General features: G+C 50.6%; 1 protein-coding gene across 1 annotated transcript in view; it reads right to left on the bottom strand.

The window, feature by feature from the left end:
* The window catches only part of si:dkey-32e6.6 (extracellular matrix protein 2), a 50526-nt gene that overhangs the window by 5394 nt on the left and 25812 nt on the right, over nucleotides 1-19320 (bottom strand). Inside the window, exon 9 of the mRNA XM_056301725.1 lies at nucleotides 169-495. Coding sequence (XP_056157700.1) covers nucleotides 169-495 — 327 coding nt within the window. The remainder of the gene's footprint in view (nucleotides 1-168; nucleotides 496-19320) is intronic.

Raw genomic sequence — 19320 nt, 5'->3', positions numbered from 1 at the left:
TTGCTCACATCGCATTATGCTAGGAATGGGTGTCATGACTATAGAGACCTGTGCTGGTATAGCTAATGGAATTACGCTACCTGTGTCTAAAAAGCTAGTTGTCCCTTTTCTTCACTGTATTTTACTGGCAACATTTGCATTATGGCTTTTTGGGTATGGCGCCCCCACCTGATCTGGTTGTGGTCCAGTCTCAGCACCTGCAGGCTCTTAAACTGTCGAATGGTCTGAGGGATCACCCTGATCCGGTTGTGGTCCAACAGGAGCTCAGAAAGGGATCGGTACGTTCCGACGAGAGAAAGTCGCTCAATACTCTCATCGCCCAGGACGTTGTGGGAGAGGCGGAGGGATTCGAGGCCGGGTCGCAGGTTACGGAACACATAGGTGGGAATGTGACTGATGGCGTTGTGTTGCAGCGTCAGCTGACGAAGAGGGCGGGGCAGATGCATGGGAACGGAAGTCAGACGGTTGTGAGACAGATCCAAGGCCTCCAGGGCGCTGAGAAGAAAACAGACATGAAACCAAATAAGTCACTTATAAACAAGCACACATAATCATGGATGGAAAGCCCAACTCTTAAAACAAAATTCTGTGTTCTACTATGAAAGAGTTTTAGGTTTTGAGAGCCTGAAACCATCCTTACCAGTGGTTGTGTAACTTTGTTGTGAACAGAATGATACAGGATCGTTGTTTTACGTTTGTAATATGAAGCAGGTCCAGTGCTGACTGCACATTTTGAACGGAGTAGCTGACAGTACACATTATCTACATCATATCCTGACTGGACGCTTAACATTGACATTGTAAAACAGATGCTTTTGAAGCAGTTGAACAGAGCTAAAGTAAGTTTGTCTGAATCATGTTTTTAGCTAACCAACAACCCAGAGAACCAAGCTGGCGCATCAGAAACACTTGAAACCTTTATCAAAAGACCGATTTGTTCGAGAAGGTTAAAGGTGATCGAGAAAATCACAAAGTACACTGACGGAAAGCAGCCTCTCTTCGGTTAGCTGTTAGGAAGTGCTAACACTAGCTAACGTTAAGGTCAACGTTTGCTAATGTTAAGGTTAACGTTAGCAAAATGGTGAAAAGATGAGGCGGGAGTCTAGTTTTCGTTTGATTGTTACTGTAGAGTAGACTGGTCTGTTGTCTGGCTGATGGTCTCTTGGTTTGACGTGCTTGCTCCCCAAGACAACTTGGACATAGGGACGGGATGTAAGTCACCACTGGTAGTAATCAGTTAACTTCAGCTAACTAACAGCCGAGTCCCTTGTTACGGGCGGGGACGCCCTGTTTTGACAAGTGAAAGCTTGGCTGGCCCATGTATAAACTGGGTCACAAAATTGTTTGCAGTTGCCATCAACGCGGCGTTGATTTGTGTCACTCAATGTAATTAGCTCTGAAGAGAGAGCTCAGCTCACGTGCATAGGTTTGCTTGCGCAGAATATGAACGAGGTGTGACCAAATTAGGTTCTGCCGTCCGGGTGGCGTGGCAATCTATTCCGTTGCCTACCAACACGCAGATCGCCAGTTGCAATCCCCGTGTTACCTCCAGCTTGGTCGGGGATCCCTACAGACACTATTGGACGCGTCTGCGGGTGGGACGCAGGTATGTGTCCTGGTTGCTGCACTAGCGCCTCCTGTGATCAGTCGGGGTGCCTGTTCAGGGCGGGAGGGGGAACTGGAGGGAATAGTGTGATCCTCCCATGCGCTACGCCCCCCTGGTGAAACTCCTCACTGTCAGGTGAAAAGAAGCGTCTGGCGACTCCACGTGTATTGGAGGAGGCATGTGGTAGTCTGCAGCCCTCCCCGGATTGGCAGAGGTGGGGCAGTGACCGAGACGGCTCGGAAGAGCGGGGTAATCGGATGGCTACAATTGGGGAGAAAAATTTCTAGGGGAGGACCCCCAGACCCCCGTTAGATTGTCCCACCCACATTTTCAGCGCTTCCTACAACACCCATGCTGGTGATGGTGTTTCTGTGAAATCCTACCTCAACTGAAACCACGTGGACAATACCAAGTGACAGAATATGAGGGAGAGACTAAGAGGGAATAGTGGTGGGGGTGCAGAAAAAAATATATTTTGCCATTTTTCTTACTAATAAGGATTTTAATGTTGCTTAAAAAGAATACAAAACTTATTACAACAGCATATATTTTTAGATACACTTACTCACAAATATTTCTGGGAGGGTCAAACCCCCCCCCCCCCCCGAGTCTACACAGATGCTGCAGCTAAACAGACAAAATGTCAGTTTGTGAAGGAGTTAGAATCCGGTTCATGAACCGAGTCACATCTAGTGAAAAATAGAAAAAGACAGATACAGAAAGAGAGCGACAGCGGAGGAGAGACTTGTCATCTTTCTCCATTATTTTTCCATTAATACCATATTATGACATTTATGATCCTTCGTTTCAAAAAAGGGGGGCAGCTAATATTTTTTTCTTTTTCCTGCCCCTTTTCAGTCGTAGCATGTGTGCGATTATGATTGTTAGCTAAATATTTGTATGTTGGATTACTGTTTGGAAGTATAAACCGAGGCAAGCAAAGTAAACATGAATGAACGTCTGAATGAACCCGGGAGTTGCACAGAACGCTGCAGATCAGACGTATTGACGTCTGCTCACCTCCGCTGTGACTCCAGGCCTGTTGGTTTGTGTCTAACCTCTGGACCCCTGCTCGGCGGGGGGTTTGCTGTGTGCCGAGGGGGTCAAAGCTGAGGGGAATTATGGGTAGCAGCAGGGGAGAACATAATGGGATGATATAATGTAATAACAAATAAGAGAGCCAGGCAGTGTGACGGGGAGTTTGGGGGCTAATAGGGGGTAAGAGAGTGTTTGTTTTTTGGGGTGCCGGTGCGGAGGCAAGAGAAGCTGGGGGGGGTGCACGGTGGGGGGAAGTCTGGGTTAAAAGCTTTTTTTAGAGGGTCTGGGGGGGTATGCTGTTTCAGATTGCAGTCGTGTTCACAGCAGGTTCGAGCGCTCATTTCCTGTCCCTCTCCCACTGCTGATGGGCCACACGTGAAAACCGATGAACTCCGGGCGCCATTAGGCGAGTAGCCAATGAGCACGCAGCATGGCCAGACAGCGTGTTTACGTGCCAATGAGAACATGTGATTTTAATCAGATTAAAGCATGAATGGGATTATTGTAATTGCTATTTAAACACCTTAATTGAGCCATTTTAAAAGAATCGAAGCGAGCGTAGGGCAATTAGGTGAGCTGGGTTTGTCATCAATCATTTGATTTACTGTTATTTGTATCCACCGATGTGGCGAGCTGCGGTAAAGACATTTGGGAAGAGAGACCGAAACGATGACCAAAATTTACACTCGGTGAAATGTAGCAGTTTAATATCCTACAGTTTTTGGCAACAAAAAACAAAACAGAAATGGAGGCATTTTGTGAAAAGTGTCACACGACATGACTTCCGATGCGTAATTCAACTCATCAAGGAATCCTGTAAACTCAGATAATTGAGATTATTACAAACACCTTAATTGAACTATGTCAATTCCATAATTCACTTTTCTTTTTTGGATTTGCTTTCTCCCCAATTGTATCCGGCCAATCACCCCACTCGTCCGAGCCGCCCCGGTCGCTGCTCCGCCCCCCTCTGCCGATCCGGGGAGGGCCGCAGACGACCACACGCCTCCTCCCATACATGTGGAATCACCAGCCGCTTCTTTTCACCTGACAGTGAGGAGTTTCACCGGGGGGGGGGGAAGTAGTGTGTGGGAGGATCACGCTATCCGCTCCCCCTCCCCTCCCAACAGGCGCCCCGACCGACCAGAGGAGGCGCTAGTGCAGCCACCAGGACACACACCCACATCCGGCTTCCCACCGGCAGACACTGTCCCAATTGTGCCTGTAAGGACGCCCGACCAAGCCGGATGGGGATCGGGGCATCCTGAGGTGAAGGAGAGTCGCCGGGATCTGCTCGACTTCACTTCGGAGCCTCCGTCAAGGTTGGATAAACGACTCCGTCTCCTTTATTCCTGCACACAGAACACCCAGGCCTCACACCGCTTCTCCTCCCACGTGTCCTGAAGCTCCCAGGCCACACGGCTCGTCATCACTATTTTGTGTTTTTTTTCTCTTCCAGGGTGGATCGAAAATAACGAAGACGGCCTTGCGCTCCAACCCGGCTAACGAACCGCCTCTGTGCTCCGGTACGGTCTGCACATTTCCTCGCTGCTCAACGCAACAACAAACACTGCGGTTAGACATCCTCCTCGCTCCTCCATGACGGCACATTTTGTCCACGGGCTCTGGTTCTGGCCGAACGCGGCCCTCGCAGCCGAACTCCTGAGCGCAGTTACGAGCGATTCGTGTTCACCCGGAGACTCGTAAAACCTCACATTAATACAACCGTAAATGTTTTACTGAAAACAAAAGCTGGGATGCGAGGCAGCGAGCACAATGACACATTTAACTGAAAACACACCAGCACACGGGTCAAATGTGCACACACACACACACACTTCCAACACCTTCGGTCATTCATGGAGAGTTATTTGCCCTCCAGACCCGCTTATTTTACACAGAGATGTTGAAATAAAGTATTTTGGGTTAAAGAAATAGTCTGTCCTCCAGCGGTAGTAAAAGTACTCCGCTCCTTTACCGAGGTAGAAATAACAATGCTGCAATTAACAGGAGAAGCTCTGCATTCAAAATGTCGCCGAAGCAAAGGCGACGAAGTACTGGCGGTAAAATGTACTTCGGTAGCCAAAGTAAAAGTACTCATTCTGTCGGCGGTACTTCGGCGTGGCATCTGCTCCGACCACCTCACATACTGTTGAGTGTTTTGACTCCTAATTCGTCATGTTTTATGAGCTCATCGTACGTTCTGCAAAACTTGTTCTGCAAAATTATTGCAGCGAAACAAAAAGTACAATATTTCTCCGCAACGTCGTGGGGTTTGAATATGAACTCTCGCAAATTGGCGATACTCAAGCACAGCACCAGAACCTCAAACGTGTGCTTAATTGAATCCACCGCTTCTAGCCGGTTGTGTTTTGATCGCCTCGTTTCCATCTTGGCCCGGACGGCGAGCAGCAGACCTGCTGCTCGGCAGAGCCACACATGGTATTCATGAATACCGGGGGACTTGCAGTTCTCTTCTCCCCTGGTCCTCCACCCTGCATCGCCCCCACCCACTGGCACTTCAAACACACACATTCACAACACACACACACATGTGCAGACTGGCACTTCAAACACACACGTTCACACAACATGCACACACACACACACACGTGCAGACAAACAGACCCACGCACACACAAACGCTGACAAACGCAAAGAAAGCAGAGCAGACGCACAACTACCTACACACAACCCCGGAGTGAAGACAACTATGAAAAACAGGTGCACGCATGCACACAAATAAGACATAAAATGCAATGATGTGAACGCACAAATAAAAAGGCCCATGAAGCAAACCGACCTGGCGTGCACACACAAACGCACACGTGTGCATGCACGCACATAAAACACACACACACACACACAATTAAGCTATGTGCAATTAAGCTAATATATTGTTTTCCATGGGATTAGCTTGAAACTGGAGTTCTCTCCCCAGCCCTGAGGACCCTGCTGCTGCTGTCAAGTGGATCATGCTTGATATTCTGTGTATATGTGTTTCTGCAGGCATATATATATATATATATATGTGTGTGTGTGTGTGTGTGTGTGTGTGTGTGTGTGTAATTGTGTTTGTGCATGTATGTGTTTGCATGTCGGTGTAAGGAGGGCCAAGAGTAATCAAGCTCACAGTTTGTTTCTCCCTTGGGAGCCGGGATCTAATCAGATCCAGGAAACAGAAGAGTGTCCATTTCTGACTCACACACACACACACACACACACACACACACACACACACACACAGCCCCCATCTGCCTCGAGCAGCATCATGCCAGCATTACACAAGCAGGCTTATGCAAGCTGGCACCGAAAGTAGGATGGGCCCTGCAGCCAGGCGAGATGGGCAGTGCCAGACTGGCTCGCCAGATCCACACTCCGAGGGCTGCAGAAACGACGAGCCGACGTGATCGACGGCTCACGGCGGCGCGTGGCATTTGTCGAGCACGTCGTGCGCTGCAGACGTCTAGTTACTCTGCACTGATTTGGTCGTGAGCCCGATGCCTGGGAATATGGCAAACCATTTGTCACACTTTCTGAGGACGTGCCAAAGCACATTTGGATTCACTTAGACACAGAGAATATGACTTTAATAACTTACTGCAGCGGTGGCAGATGCCGTGGAGCAGATATGTGTGTGTGTGTGTGTGTGTGTGTGTGTGTGTGTGTGTGTGTGTGTGTGTGCCTAGTTTACACACAGCCGGTGGGGAAAACCTGCAGATGCCGTCAGATGAAAACGTAATTTTCTAAAGCTCCAACTTCACGGCAACAAAGGCGAGGCTGCCCGACTCTGCCTCGCTTTGAGGTGGATCACGGTGCATTTTGGAAATTACAGTTTGATCCAAATTGGTTTTGTGGGCCCTTGAGCCATGGAGCGTGCTCCACCTAGAAAAGGATCATAAACCTTCGACTCAAATTAAAAAGAAAATGGAAATGACTAGACAGGGAGTCAAGTTGACAGTGCCGTGTGTTAGCATAGTTGCACGTCCAACTATTCTACCCCCACCCACCTTTCCTCCAGGTCACATTCCGTGCCTTCATTTTGTTCTTCGTGCTTCCGAGAGCATTTCTTTGTGTGCGTTTGTGCAAGCGCACACGTGTTTCGCCCGCCGCCCGCTCACCTAGACGTGTTTTCATGTTCACGTTGCCAATTATGAAATTAATTTGGCTCGCCGTGACGATAAAAACCACATCTGACACGCTCAACCGGCAGACTCGGCGCGATAATCGGCGGACCTGCACCTCCGTGCAGTCAGCCTGAGCCCACGGGGGTGAGATAAATCTACAGACCGGCCCGGAGCGCTGCGGCGGGAGCCCTTCTTCCAACACGGGCATGTCTAATGGAAAACAAATGGACAGAGGATATCGCTCCCTCGGCCCATTTCACTTCTCCCTTTAAGAAGAAGAAGAAGAAGAAGAAAAGGCTCGTTACCCATGTGCCACTACTGCTCATGAAGTTATAGTGCAAAATTTTCCTTAAAAGTCACAAAAAAATTGTGCTTAAGTTGTGTTTGGTTGTGTTGCAGGACACCACACTGTTACAAAGTGCTTCAGGTGTTTTACACTGACAGTGCAGGCTGCATTTCAGAAACGTCTTCTTCTTCTTTCAGCTTTTCCCCCGTTTCTCAGGGGTCGCCACGGCGGATTCTACGGTTTTCCGTCCATCCCCTGTTGGGGGCGCGGCACCGACGCCGGCCGTTGTTAATGCGGGCCTCGACCGACCCGGTATGGTCTTGTAAATCCATTTCAATTCAAATTTCAAAAAACATTTTGGGGCGTCCGGGCGGCGTAGCGGTCTATTCCGTTGCCCGCCAACACGGGGATCGCTGGTTCGAATCCCCGTGTTCCCTCCGGCTTGGTCGGGCGTCCCTACAGTCACAACTGGCCGTGTCTGCGGGCGGGAAGCCGGATGTGGGTGTGTGTCCTGGTCGCTGCACTAGCGCCTCCTCTGGTCAGTCGGGGCGCCTGTTCGGGGGGGAGGGGGAACCGGGGGGGAATAGCGTAATCCTCCCACGCGCTCGACCCCTGGTGAAACTCCTCACTGTCAGGTGAAAAGAAGCGGCTGGGAGGAGGCGTGTGGTGGTCTGCAGGCCTCCCCGGGTCGGCAGAGGGGGCGGAGCAGCGACCGGGACGGCTCGGAAGAGTGGGGTAATTGGCTGGATACAATTGGGGGAAAAAAAATCCACAAAAATAAACGTTTTAAATGCAGCTCAGAAACATATGGGCCATAAACCGTACTGTGTTGGACGGGATCGTCCCTCTTGGGGAGGAAGTGAGCCCCGCTGGCAGGGCTTCACACACTGGGGCGGACCGCACAGCTCTTGGCCAGTAAGCGCCGGGCCACGTAGGGTTAAGTCTCTCAGCTGGCCGCGGAGGGAGGGCTGATGTGATCAGCAGAGGGTTTGATAAACGGTAAATGATAGCGGGCGGGGGAGATTCCGACTGACAGGCTCAGAAAGAGCCAAGAGATGAAAGCAAACCAGGCGTGTGTGTGTGTGTGTGTGCGCGCGTGTTTGTATGGGCATGCAATGAGTGTGCGTAGGTGCATCTACGGGTGTAAAGATGAAAGCAAGCTAGTCATTAGTTGTGTACCCGTAAGGAGGGAAGGCACATTTCACACCTCTAAGTGCAGCTGGCCTTATCCTCCGATAATGTCAATCACTGTAGGGTCTGGTTACACAACACACACACACACACACCTAGACACAGATGCTGGTGCACACACACACACACACACACACACACACACACACACACACACCTGGATGCACACATAGATAGACATACACACACACACCCACCTGGATGCACACATGGATAGACATATACACACACACACACACACACACACCTGGATGCACACATAGACATACACACACACATACCCACACACACCTGGATGCACACAGACACAGACACCGGTGCACCCACACACACACGCATGCACACACACACCTGGACGCACAAATAGATAGACACACACACCTGGATGCACACATAGACACACACAAACACACACACCTGAATGCACACACCTGAACACAGACACTGGTGCCAGCCACGTAGCCACGGGTGGGCGTGGGTGGGCGGCCGCCACCCACTTGGAACCACCGCCCCCCCTAATCATTTTGGTCAGTTTCAATCAGTTTCTTTAAAAAAACAAAAACAACTTTATATTAATATTATTCACCAGCCTCCATATATTTCATACCTATATCAATATTTAATTAGGTATTTTATGACCCCACTCCCACCCAATCATCTTATCACGTTGCAAGGCACGTGCTTGTGTCTGCGTAGCTGCGAGATCCCGAAATGCTGCTGAAGTTCTGTGTGTGTGCGTGAGTATCGTTTGCTAGCTAGCTAACTAGCTTAAATAGAATAGCCTACGTTAAGATGGCCAAACAAAGCTCTCTATTCCATTTTTTCAAAAGACCACAACATACTTTTTTTTTTTAAATTTATTTCTGATTTTTCCCTGTTTCTCCCAACTTAGTGGCCAATCGATCCCAATTTTAATTCAAACACCCACCCTCGTACTGCATGCGTTCGCCAGCTGCATCTCTCCGGCCGGCAGTCTCGAAGGAGTCGCCTCGCCACTTCCGTGACAAGGCGACTCCGGGCCGAACCACTGCTTTTTCCGACCCACACACACAGACGCATTCATGTGATGAACACAAGCCGACTCCGCCCCCCTCCCGAAGACAGCGTTGCCAATGATCACTGCTTCATCAAGTCCAGCCATAGGCAGATCTGACGAGACCGGGGCGCGAACCCCCGGTCCCCAGTGGGCAACTGCATCGACACAAAGCCGATGCTTAGACCGCTACACCACCGCGGACTACAACCACAACGTACTTTAGAAGAGGAGGACACGCCTCAAGTCGTCAAGCATGCTTCTGCCACCGAATCCAGAACAACCGGGCCTTCTCCCCCTCCACTACCAGCAGTCATGGCCCCCAGCCCACGCACCCGAACTTACCGACACAGGTGCCACTGCTCCACTCGCCCCCACAGACCTATCAGCGGTAGATGAGCCGGCTTCTCAGCCTAGGCTGCCAACATTCCCTGCTACAAGAACGGACAACTGGGACAGAAGTTTTTCCTGTCGGTGGTATGTAAGATTTAAATGGATGGAGCAGGGGTGGGTAACCAGGGGCCATGGAGAGCCATGTGTATGCAGGTTTTCCTTCCAGCCGGACTCCACACCAGGTGACTTCACTGGTACATTCCTCCTCTTTGGTTGAAGGGTTGCTAATCAGTGACCTCACCTGGTGTGGAGTCCGGCTGGAAGGAAAACCTGCATACACCTGGCTCTCCATGGCCCCTTGGTTACCCACCCCTGGGATGGAGTATAGCATATCGAGAAACGCGGTGTTTTGCCAACCACGCCACCATTTCCCCGACGCGGGCATGGAGGATCGGTTCATTAAGGCTGGTTTCAATGACCGGAGACACGTGAGCCAGTTATGTGCTAAACATGAAGCTAGCAAAGCACATTCTTCTGCAGTGGTCAAAGCCAAGGCCTTTAGAGAAAGCCACCAGCCAGGACGAGAAAGTATCCTTAATCCGCTCAATGGGGACGCACATGCAGCCAATGTGTCCTTTATCGGCCTTTGTGTGGCAAGCAGGACATACCATTACGTGGCCACCGCGAGAGCGAGGAAACTCTGAATAAGGGCAACTTTCTTCTAGAACTGGACCCTGCCTTGTGTGTTGGACTCGGTTTTGTTGGGGCCGCGGTTATGTCTGGTAGTCGAGGTGGGGTTCGGACAATTTTGAAGGAAACTTTCCCCAAAGCAACCCATGTACAGTGTAGCTCACACCGCTTAGACCTTGTGCCTTGTACGGCGTCGCAGGCATCTCCTAGCGTGGCCACTGTTTTTGAAATGTTGAACAGTCCGTATCATTTCACGACTGGAACAAACCGGCATGCCAGATTTTTAGAAATTCAACAGCAACTGCACCCACACAGACCGTGTCTCGAACTGGAGAGGTCCACTGACACCGGACGGAGCTCAAAGTCTGGCTCAGTGCATCGAGTTTTAACTCTGTTTGACGCAACACTGCAAACTCTCGCTGAATTCGCCGATAGCGCAGGTCAGACTAAAGTTGACGCAGAGTCTCTCCTACAGCAAACGCAAGCCAAAAAATGTGTGCTCTTATTAGTCACCTCCTCCAAGCTGTTTGACGCCGGTGATTTCCCTACTAAAGGCTGACAGTCCCCCTCTCTGCCAATCACAGATTGCACTGATCTTATCGAAGGCCTTAAAGACAGTTTCGGTGCTTTCAGAGACAATTCTACCGGTGATTTCGATGAAGTCATCAAGCTTACTGAGGAGTAAAGGGTCAAACGTGCAATCTACAACTGGGACATCACCATTTCCCGAAACAGAAACCTGCCAGCCAGGTTTGGGGACGCGCACGTTACATCTACACACTGGGGAGAGCAGCATCTGTTAGCAGCGACTCGGATCTACGGGCATTATGCAACGAGACGTTGGACCGACAACTTCCAGAGCTCAACAGCCGTTTTCAGAACGACTCATATGGGATAATGAAGGCCTCCGCCGCCTGTCTGCCCCGATCCGACTCATTTGGTCAAATGACAGCGATACTGCCACCCTGGCCTGCACACATTCTGGCGTTTCTGTGGAGGATGCAGAACAGACTGTTGGTTTACACCAGCTTAACCGAGGGTCGTTCCTATCCATCCCTCATCGAGGTTCTTGACAGCTGTCCTAAAGACATATTTCCCGACACGACCAGTCTCCTTCGAGCCGTCATCACTCTGCCCATTACGAGCTGCACAGTAGAACGGCCTTTTCTCGACTGTCAGTCGGATCAAAACCAGCAACAGGGCGTCGGTGCTCACCGGCCGCCTGAACAATCTGTCACCGCTCTCGTTCGAAAGAGAACCGACCATCATTGGATCATGATGAAATCATTTTGATGTTCAACACCAAGCCACGTCGTCTTGTGCTGTGATTTTGACAACAATGGTAGGCGATAATATGTTCTTGTTCTTACGTAGGCTACTTGTAAATGTCTAATACCTGTGTATAAACATAGTAACGCTATTGTAACTATACAAGTATATAGGACATATATAATTCATATTGTGCTAAACATTGGCTTGTGTAATCACAAAACTGGCGATCAAAAAATACACGTGGTAATATCATGTAGCTATTGTTATGTTTTTGTCCTGCACTACTTGCCGTAGGTGTGTGAGCAATGCATGCTGGGAACCCGGATGTTTGTTTTTAAAAAGTTAATTGAAGGCTCCGAATAAAGATCGACGTTGATTGTAGCTCTGTGTCTGAGTGATTTATTGGTTTATGAGCAGAGTCATAAAAGTGTCCCCTGGATATCACAACTATGGACTTGCACAAAGGCTACATTGTAGTTATTGTGTCTATATGCACACAGGCCTATTAGAGGAACTTAATTTGCCCACCTAGTTTCATGTACGACCACCCACCAGCAAATTTCTGGCTACGCTACTGACTGGTGCACACACACACACCTGGGTGCACACATAGACACACACCTGGATGCACACATAGACACACACCTGGATGCACACATAGACACACGCGCACGCGCAAGCATACACACACACACCTCCAAAGACAAATTGTTGTATAGCATATGTCTGCTTTGTATGCCGAATTCATATATACTCAAAAAACCACACACACACACACACGAGACAGAGAGAGGTGGAATATAGTGAATATTGTGTTCTTACAGGAACACAGACAGTCAACACAGACAGGAACACAGACAGGTAACACAGACAGGTAACAGAGACAGAGAACACAGACAGGAACACAGACAGTCAACACAGACAGGTAACAGAGACAGAGAACACAGACAGGAACACAGACAGTCAACACAGACAGAGAACACAGACAGGAACACAGACAGTCAACACAGACAGAGAACACAGACAGTCAACACAGACAGGAACACAGACAGTCAACACAGACAGAGAACACAGACAGTCAACACAGACAGGAACACAGACAGAGAACACAGACAGGAACACAGACAGGAACACAGACAGTCAACACAGACAGGTAACACAGGCAGTCAACAGAGACAGGAACACAGACAGGAACACAGACAGAGAACACCGACAGTCAACACAGACAGGAACACAGACAGGGAACACAGACAGTCAAAACAGAGAGGAACACAGACAGGGAACACAGACAGTCAAAACAGAGAGGAACACAGACAGGGAACACAGACAGTCAACACAGACAGGTAACACAGACAGTCAACACAGACAGGGATTACAGACAGTCAACACAGACAGGAACACAGACAGGGATCACAGACAGGAACACAGACAGTCAACACAGACAGGGATTACAGACAGTCAACACAGACAGGGATTACAGACAGTCAACACAGACAGGAACACAGACAGGGATCACAGGCAGTCAACACAGACAGGAACACAGACAGTCAACACAGACAGGAACACAGACAGTCAACACAGACAGGAACACAGACAGTCAACACAGACAGGAACACAGACAGTCAACACAGACAGGAACACAGAGTCAACACAGACAGGAACACAGACAGTCAACACAGACAGGAACACAGACAGTCAACACAGACAGTCAACACAGACAGGGACACAGACAGGAACACAGACAGGGACAACAGACAGGGATCACAGACAGTCAACACAGACAGGAACACAGACAGGGATCACAGACAGTCAACACAGACAGGAACACAGAGTCAACACAGACAGTCAACACAGACAGGAACACAGACAGTCAACACAGACAGTCGAGACAGACAGTCAACACAGACAGGAACACAGACAGTCAACACAGACAGGAACACAGAGTAAACACAAACAGGAACACAGACAGGGATCACAGACAGTCGAGACAGACAGTCAACACAGACAGGAACACAGACAGAGAACACCGACAGGGATCACAGACAGTCAACACAGACAGGAACACAGACAGGGATCACAGGCAGTCAACACAGACAGGAACACAGACAGTAACACAGACAGGAACACAGGCAGTCAACACAGACAGGAACACAGACAGGGATCACAGGCAGTCAACACAGACAGGAACACAGACAGTCAACACAGACAGTCAACACAGACAGGAACACAGACAGTCAACACAGACAGGAACACAGACAGTCAACACAGACAGTCAACACAGACAGGAACACAGACAGTCAACACAGACAGGAACACAGACAGTCAACACAGACAGTCAACACAGACAGTCAACACAGACAGGAACACAGACAGTCAACACAGACAGTCAACACAGACAGGAACACAGACAGTCAACACAGACAGGGATCACAGACAGGAACACAGACAGTCAACACAGACAGGAACACAGACAGTCAACACAGACAGGAACACAGACAGTCAACACAGACAGTCAACACAGACAGGGATCACAGGCAGTCAACACAGACAGTCAACACAGACAGGAACACAGACAGTCAACACAGACAGTCAACACAGACAGGAACACAGACAGTCAACACAGACAGGGATCACAGGCAGTCAACACAGACAGGAACACAGACAGTAACACAGACAGTCAACACAGACAGTCAACACAGACAGGAACACAGACAGTCAACACAGACAGAGAACACAGACAGGAACACAGACAGGGATCACAGACAGGAACACAGACAGAGAACACAGACAGGGATCACAGACAGGAACACAGACAGGGATCACAGACAGGAACACAGACAGAGAACACTGACAGTCAACACAGACAGGAACACAGACAGGAACACAGACAGGGATCACAGACAGGAACACAGACAGAGAACACCGACAGGAACACAGACAGAGAACACAGACAGGGATCACAGACAGGAACACAGACAGGAACACAGACAGGGATCACAGACAGGAACACAGACAGAGAACACAGACAGTCAACACAGACAGGAACACAGACAGGGATCACAGACAGGGAACACAGGCAGTCAACACAGACAGGAACACAGACAGGGATCACAGACAGAGAACACAGACAGAGAACACAGACAGGGATCACAGACAGGAACACAGACAGAGAACACAGACAGGGATCACAGACAGGAACACAGACAGAGAACACAGACAGGAACACAGACAGGGATCACAGACAGGAACACAGACAGAGAACACTGACAGGAACACAGACAGGGATCACAGACAGGAACACAGACAGAGAACACAGACAGGAACACAGACAGGGATCACAGACAGGAACACAGACAGGGATCACAGACAGGAACACAGACAGAGAACACAGACAGTCAACACAGACAGGAACACAGACAGGGATCACAGACAGGAACACAGACAGAGAACACAGACAGGGATCACAGACAGGAACACAGACAGGGATCACAGACAGGAACACAGACAGAGAACACTGACAGTCAACACAGACAGGAACACAGACAGGAACACAGACAGGGATCACAGACAGGAACACAGACAGAGAACACCGACAGGGATCACAGACAGGAACACAGACAGAGAACACAGACAGGGATCACAGACAGGAACACAGACAGGAACACAGACAGGGATCACAGACAGGAACACAGACAGAGAACACAGACAGTCAACACAGACAGGAACACAGACAGGGATCACAGACAGGGAACACAGACAGTCAACACAGACAGGAACACAGACAGGGATCACAGACAGAGAACACAGACAGAGAACACAGACAGGGATCACAGACAGGAACACAGACAGAGAACACAGACAGGGATCACAGACAGGAACACAGACAGAGAACACAGACAGGAACACAGACAGGGATCACAGACAGGAACACAGACAGAGAACACTGACAGGAACACAGACAGGGATCACAGACAGGAACACAGACAGAGAACACAGACAGGAACACAGACAGGGATCACAGACAGGAACACAGACAGGGATCACAGACAGGAACACAGACAGAGAACACAGACAGTCAACACAGACAGGAACACAGACAGGGATCACAGACAGGGAACACAGACAGTCAACACAGACAGGAACACAGACAGGGATCACAGACAGAGAACACAGACAGGAACACAGACAGGGATCACAGACAGGAACACAGACAGAGAACACTGACAGTCAACACAGACAGGGAACACAGACAGGAACACAGACAGGGAACAGACCTGAGCCATCACACATGGGCGTGCATAAAGAGAGATGCTGGGCGGACAGGATAATGAAGTATAAGGTAAAACCTCTTTGTCTTCTATCCTCTAAGCTTAGGAAGGAAATCAGAGTATTACACATATTTTATTACCTTATCACACACACACACACACACACACACACACACTGCTGGATGGATGACTCATGTTAATAAACCAGGAGTGAGTCCGAGGGCCTCGGGATGCTGGCGGTCTGAGGCTGAACTCGGATCAGAGTCAGGTCCGGAGGCCTGCTCCCAGTCCCTTCACACCCAGCAGGAGGCCACAATAACAGAGGGCTCCATGACACCGCAAGAACCAGAACCAGCACCAACACAGCTCAGCTTAATTTAGTGTGGGCCTATTTTAACTTTTCACTCTTTCCCTTCCCTTTCGGTCCAGTTTCAAGTTTGCTGCGTCACGGATGGGTGTCCGTCCGTCTCTGGAAGCGGTTCAGCTTGGCGCCAAACGGGTTTGGAAAAGTCCCGATGAGGCCGACGCACACTGGCACCGGCCGACGTGAGTAAACAGAAACGCCTCGGTTCACTTCAGCGGGAAGCCCTGCGCACACTGGCGGCGTCGAGCCTCGGGGCTGATGCGCGTCCACGTGACGAGTCGCGAGCACTCGGAATACTGTAGTATTCCTGGGCGTCGACGCCCCTGCAGACCGGTATGTTCTATGGGAGAATGGTTTTTGCTCCATGTGCACAGCAGTGCTAAATATAGCAGCCTTCATGTCTCACTAATGTCCGCTGGTGCTCCCAGCGTTGGCGACAGACGGCGTATGACTCGTCCTCCGTTTCTGCGGTGGTGTGCGCCGGTCTTGACTCAGTTCCTTTGAAAGCATCTACCGCCCCCTCTGCCGGTCCGCGGGAGGGCTGCAGACTACCACACGCCTCCTCCCATACACGTGGAGTCGCCCGCAACTTTCTTTCACCTGACGGTGAGGAGTTTCCCCAGGGGGACGTAGCGCGTGGGAGGATCACGCTATCCCCCCCCCCCCGGTTCCCCCGACCGACCAGAACCAGAGGAGGCGCTAGTGCAACGACCAGGACATATATCCACGTCCGGATTCCCACCTGCAGACACGGCCAGTCGTGTCAAGCCGGAGGTAACACGGGGATTCGAACAGGCGATCCCTGTGTTGGGAGGCAACAGAATAGACCACTACGCCACCCCGATATGTTGTTTTCTATTCGCACGTCGAGGCTGTACACCACTGCTGGTTACCGTTTGTGTTTCCACGAGCGTCGGAGCTGAAATAAGGACGAGGAAGTCCCACAGAAACACTAACAAGACTACAACCAATGATGCTGCCCTTGGAACAGACGTCAATCACAGCTCGCGTCTCCTCCACTGACCGCGACACCGATTCATACTGTAACGTGCATGGATAAGTAGACACGTTGGTCCTTTACTAACGGGTCGGACCCTTTAGTCGACTGGTTAACGTCGTCGCTTGCGGAGCGGGAGACACAGGTTCGCGTCCCGGCCGTGGCGACGGTCTCCCGGACTGCCCCCCCCCGAATTCGCTACAATACATGTAGCTTCCTGATGGAAAAAGACGGAACAGCTGCTGGTGTGAGTTCAGAGCGTGCATCAGCGCAGGAGGTAATAACGGCTCTGCAGGACATCAGCGCCACGTCGGACGCGGAGTCACCGGATGTGACGTAAATTTAAGACTAATCGTTGACTACTGACGTCATTAAGCCCGCCCACCAGCTTGGATCCGCTCCACACCAAACCGCGAGTTAATGGGAACGCCACCGGGACGGTTTCGTTCTGGGATCGGAACCGTTCGGCTCCGCTGTAGAAAAGCCCCAGAAGCCGCCGCCATCCCCTTGTTCGTGGCGTTTACAGTTTGCAGCGTCGCGTTTCTGGTTTCGTCGCCTTGGATCAAGCCACGCCGCACTGTTGTCTACACGTGGAGGACTGCGGCGAGTCCCGCGGGACCCAACGCAAATCTGGCGAGCGCGGGCGGTTTTGACCTCGCCGCGGGCGGTAGCACGCGGTCAAAAAATAAACCGCGGGTCCCGCGACGTAGCTAGCGCTAACCAGAAAAATGGCGTCGAAAAGGAGATCTAAGCAGGTCATTACAATACAAAAGTAAAGCAAGGTGGGGGGCGTCCGGGTAGCATAGCGGACCATCCCGTCGCCTACCAACACGGGGATCGCCGGTTCGAATCCCCGTGTTACCTCCGGCTTGGTCGGGCGTCCCTACAGACACAATTGGCCGTGTCTGCGGGTGGGAAGCTGGATGTGGGTATGTGTCCTGGTCGCCGCACTAGCGCCTCCTCTGGTCAGTCGGGGCGCCTGTTCGGAGGGGGGGGGGCAGCGTGATCCCTCCACGCGCTACATCCCCCTGGTGAAACTCCTCACTGTCAGGTGAAAAGAAGTGTCTGGTGACTCCACGTGTATGGGAGGAGGCACGTGGTAGTCTGCAGCCCTCCCCGGGTCGGCAGAGGGGGCGGAGCAGCGACCGGGACGGCTCGGAAGAGTGGGGTAATTGGCCGGATACAATTGGTGAGAAAAGGGGGGGGTGGTTATTGTACTAGTATGAATGTAATTATGCACTAGAACGTAATTTCACTACATTATTACCGACAGGTATGCATCTCTTTATTAATACTAAATAGTAAAATAGTGTGTCTCCCCCTGATGGATGGGAGAGGAAATGCAGGCGATAAGGGTAAGAATGTTTGGGAGAGCTAGGACTTTATCTATCTACACTGTTCCCTGGCCAGCTTTTACAATAGCAGACCCCCTAATAAACGCGCTTGTCTGGCCACTAATGAGGTCAAAGGTCAGGCGTCAAGTAAGTTATGAGTCGAGGGTCAAATGCCGGCTCAGAGTGTAACCGGGTTAACGGGCCTCAGGTTACACCAGAACTCCATTTTAGCCCCATTTCAAACGGCTTCAGCTCCATATCTCTGTTTTTGTTTTTTCACCATTTTTGTGGTTCTCTTACTTCCCCCCTCCAACAATGCTCTTTTCTTCTGGCCAGCGTTCCTTCATTCTTTTTCGGTTATTAAACGCCGTCACTGTTCGATTTCTGCGTCCTCTTTTGTTGTGTTTGTTCAGCAGTATCCAATGGCTGGCTGGCTGGCTGGCTGGCTGGCTGGCTGGCTGGCTCTCTCTCTCTCTCTCTCTCTCTCTCTCTCTCTCTCTCTCTCTCTCTCTCCTCTCTCTCTCTCTCTCTCTCTCTCTCTCTCCTCTCTCTCTCTCTCTCCTCTCTCTCTCTCTCTCTCTCTCTCTCTCTCTCTCTCTCTCTCTCTCTCTCTCTCTCTCTCTCTCTCTCTCTCTCTCTCTCTCTCTCTCTCTCTCTCTCTCTCTCTCTCTCTCTCTCTCTCTCTCCTCTCTCTCTCTCTCTCTCTCTCTCTCCTCTCTCTCTCTCTCTCTCTCTTTTCCCCTGAAGCGCCCACTGCGGCTCGCAAGGATCCCATGGAGCA

This window comes from Lampris incognitus, unplaced genomic scaffold (assembly GCF_029633865.1).
Source record: "Lampris incognitus isolate fLamInc1 unplaced genomic scaffold, fLamInc1.hap2 H_5, whole genome shotgun sequence".
NCBI lineage: Eukaryota > Metazoa > Chordata > Actinopteri > Lampriformes > Lampridae > Lampris > Lampris incognitus.
Note: the sequence above shows the minus strand (reverse complement) of the source record. Positions and strands in the feature narration are given on the sequence as shown.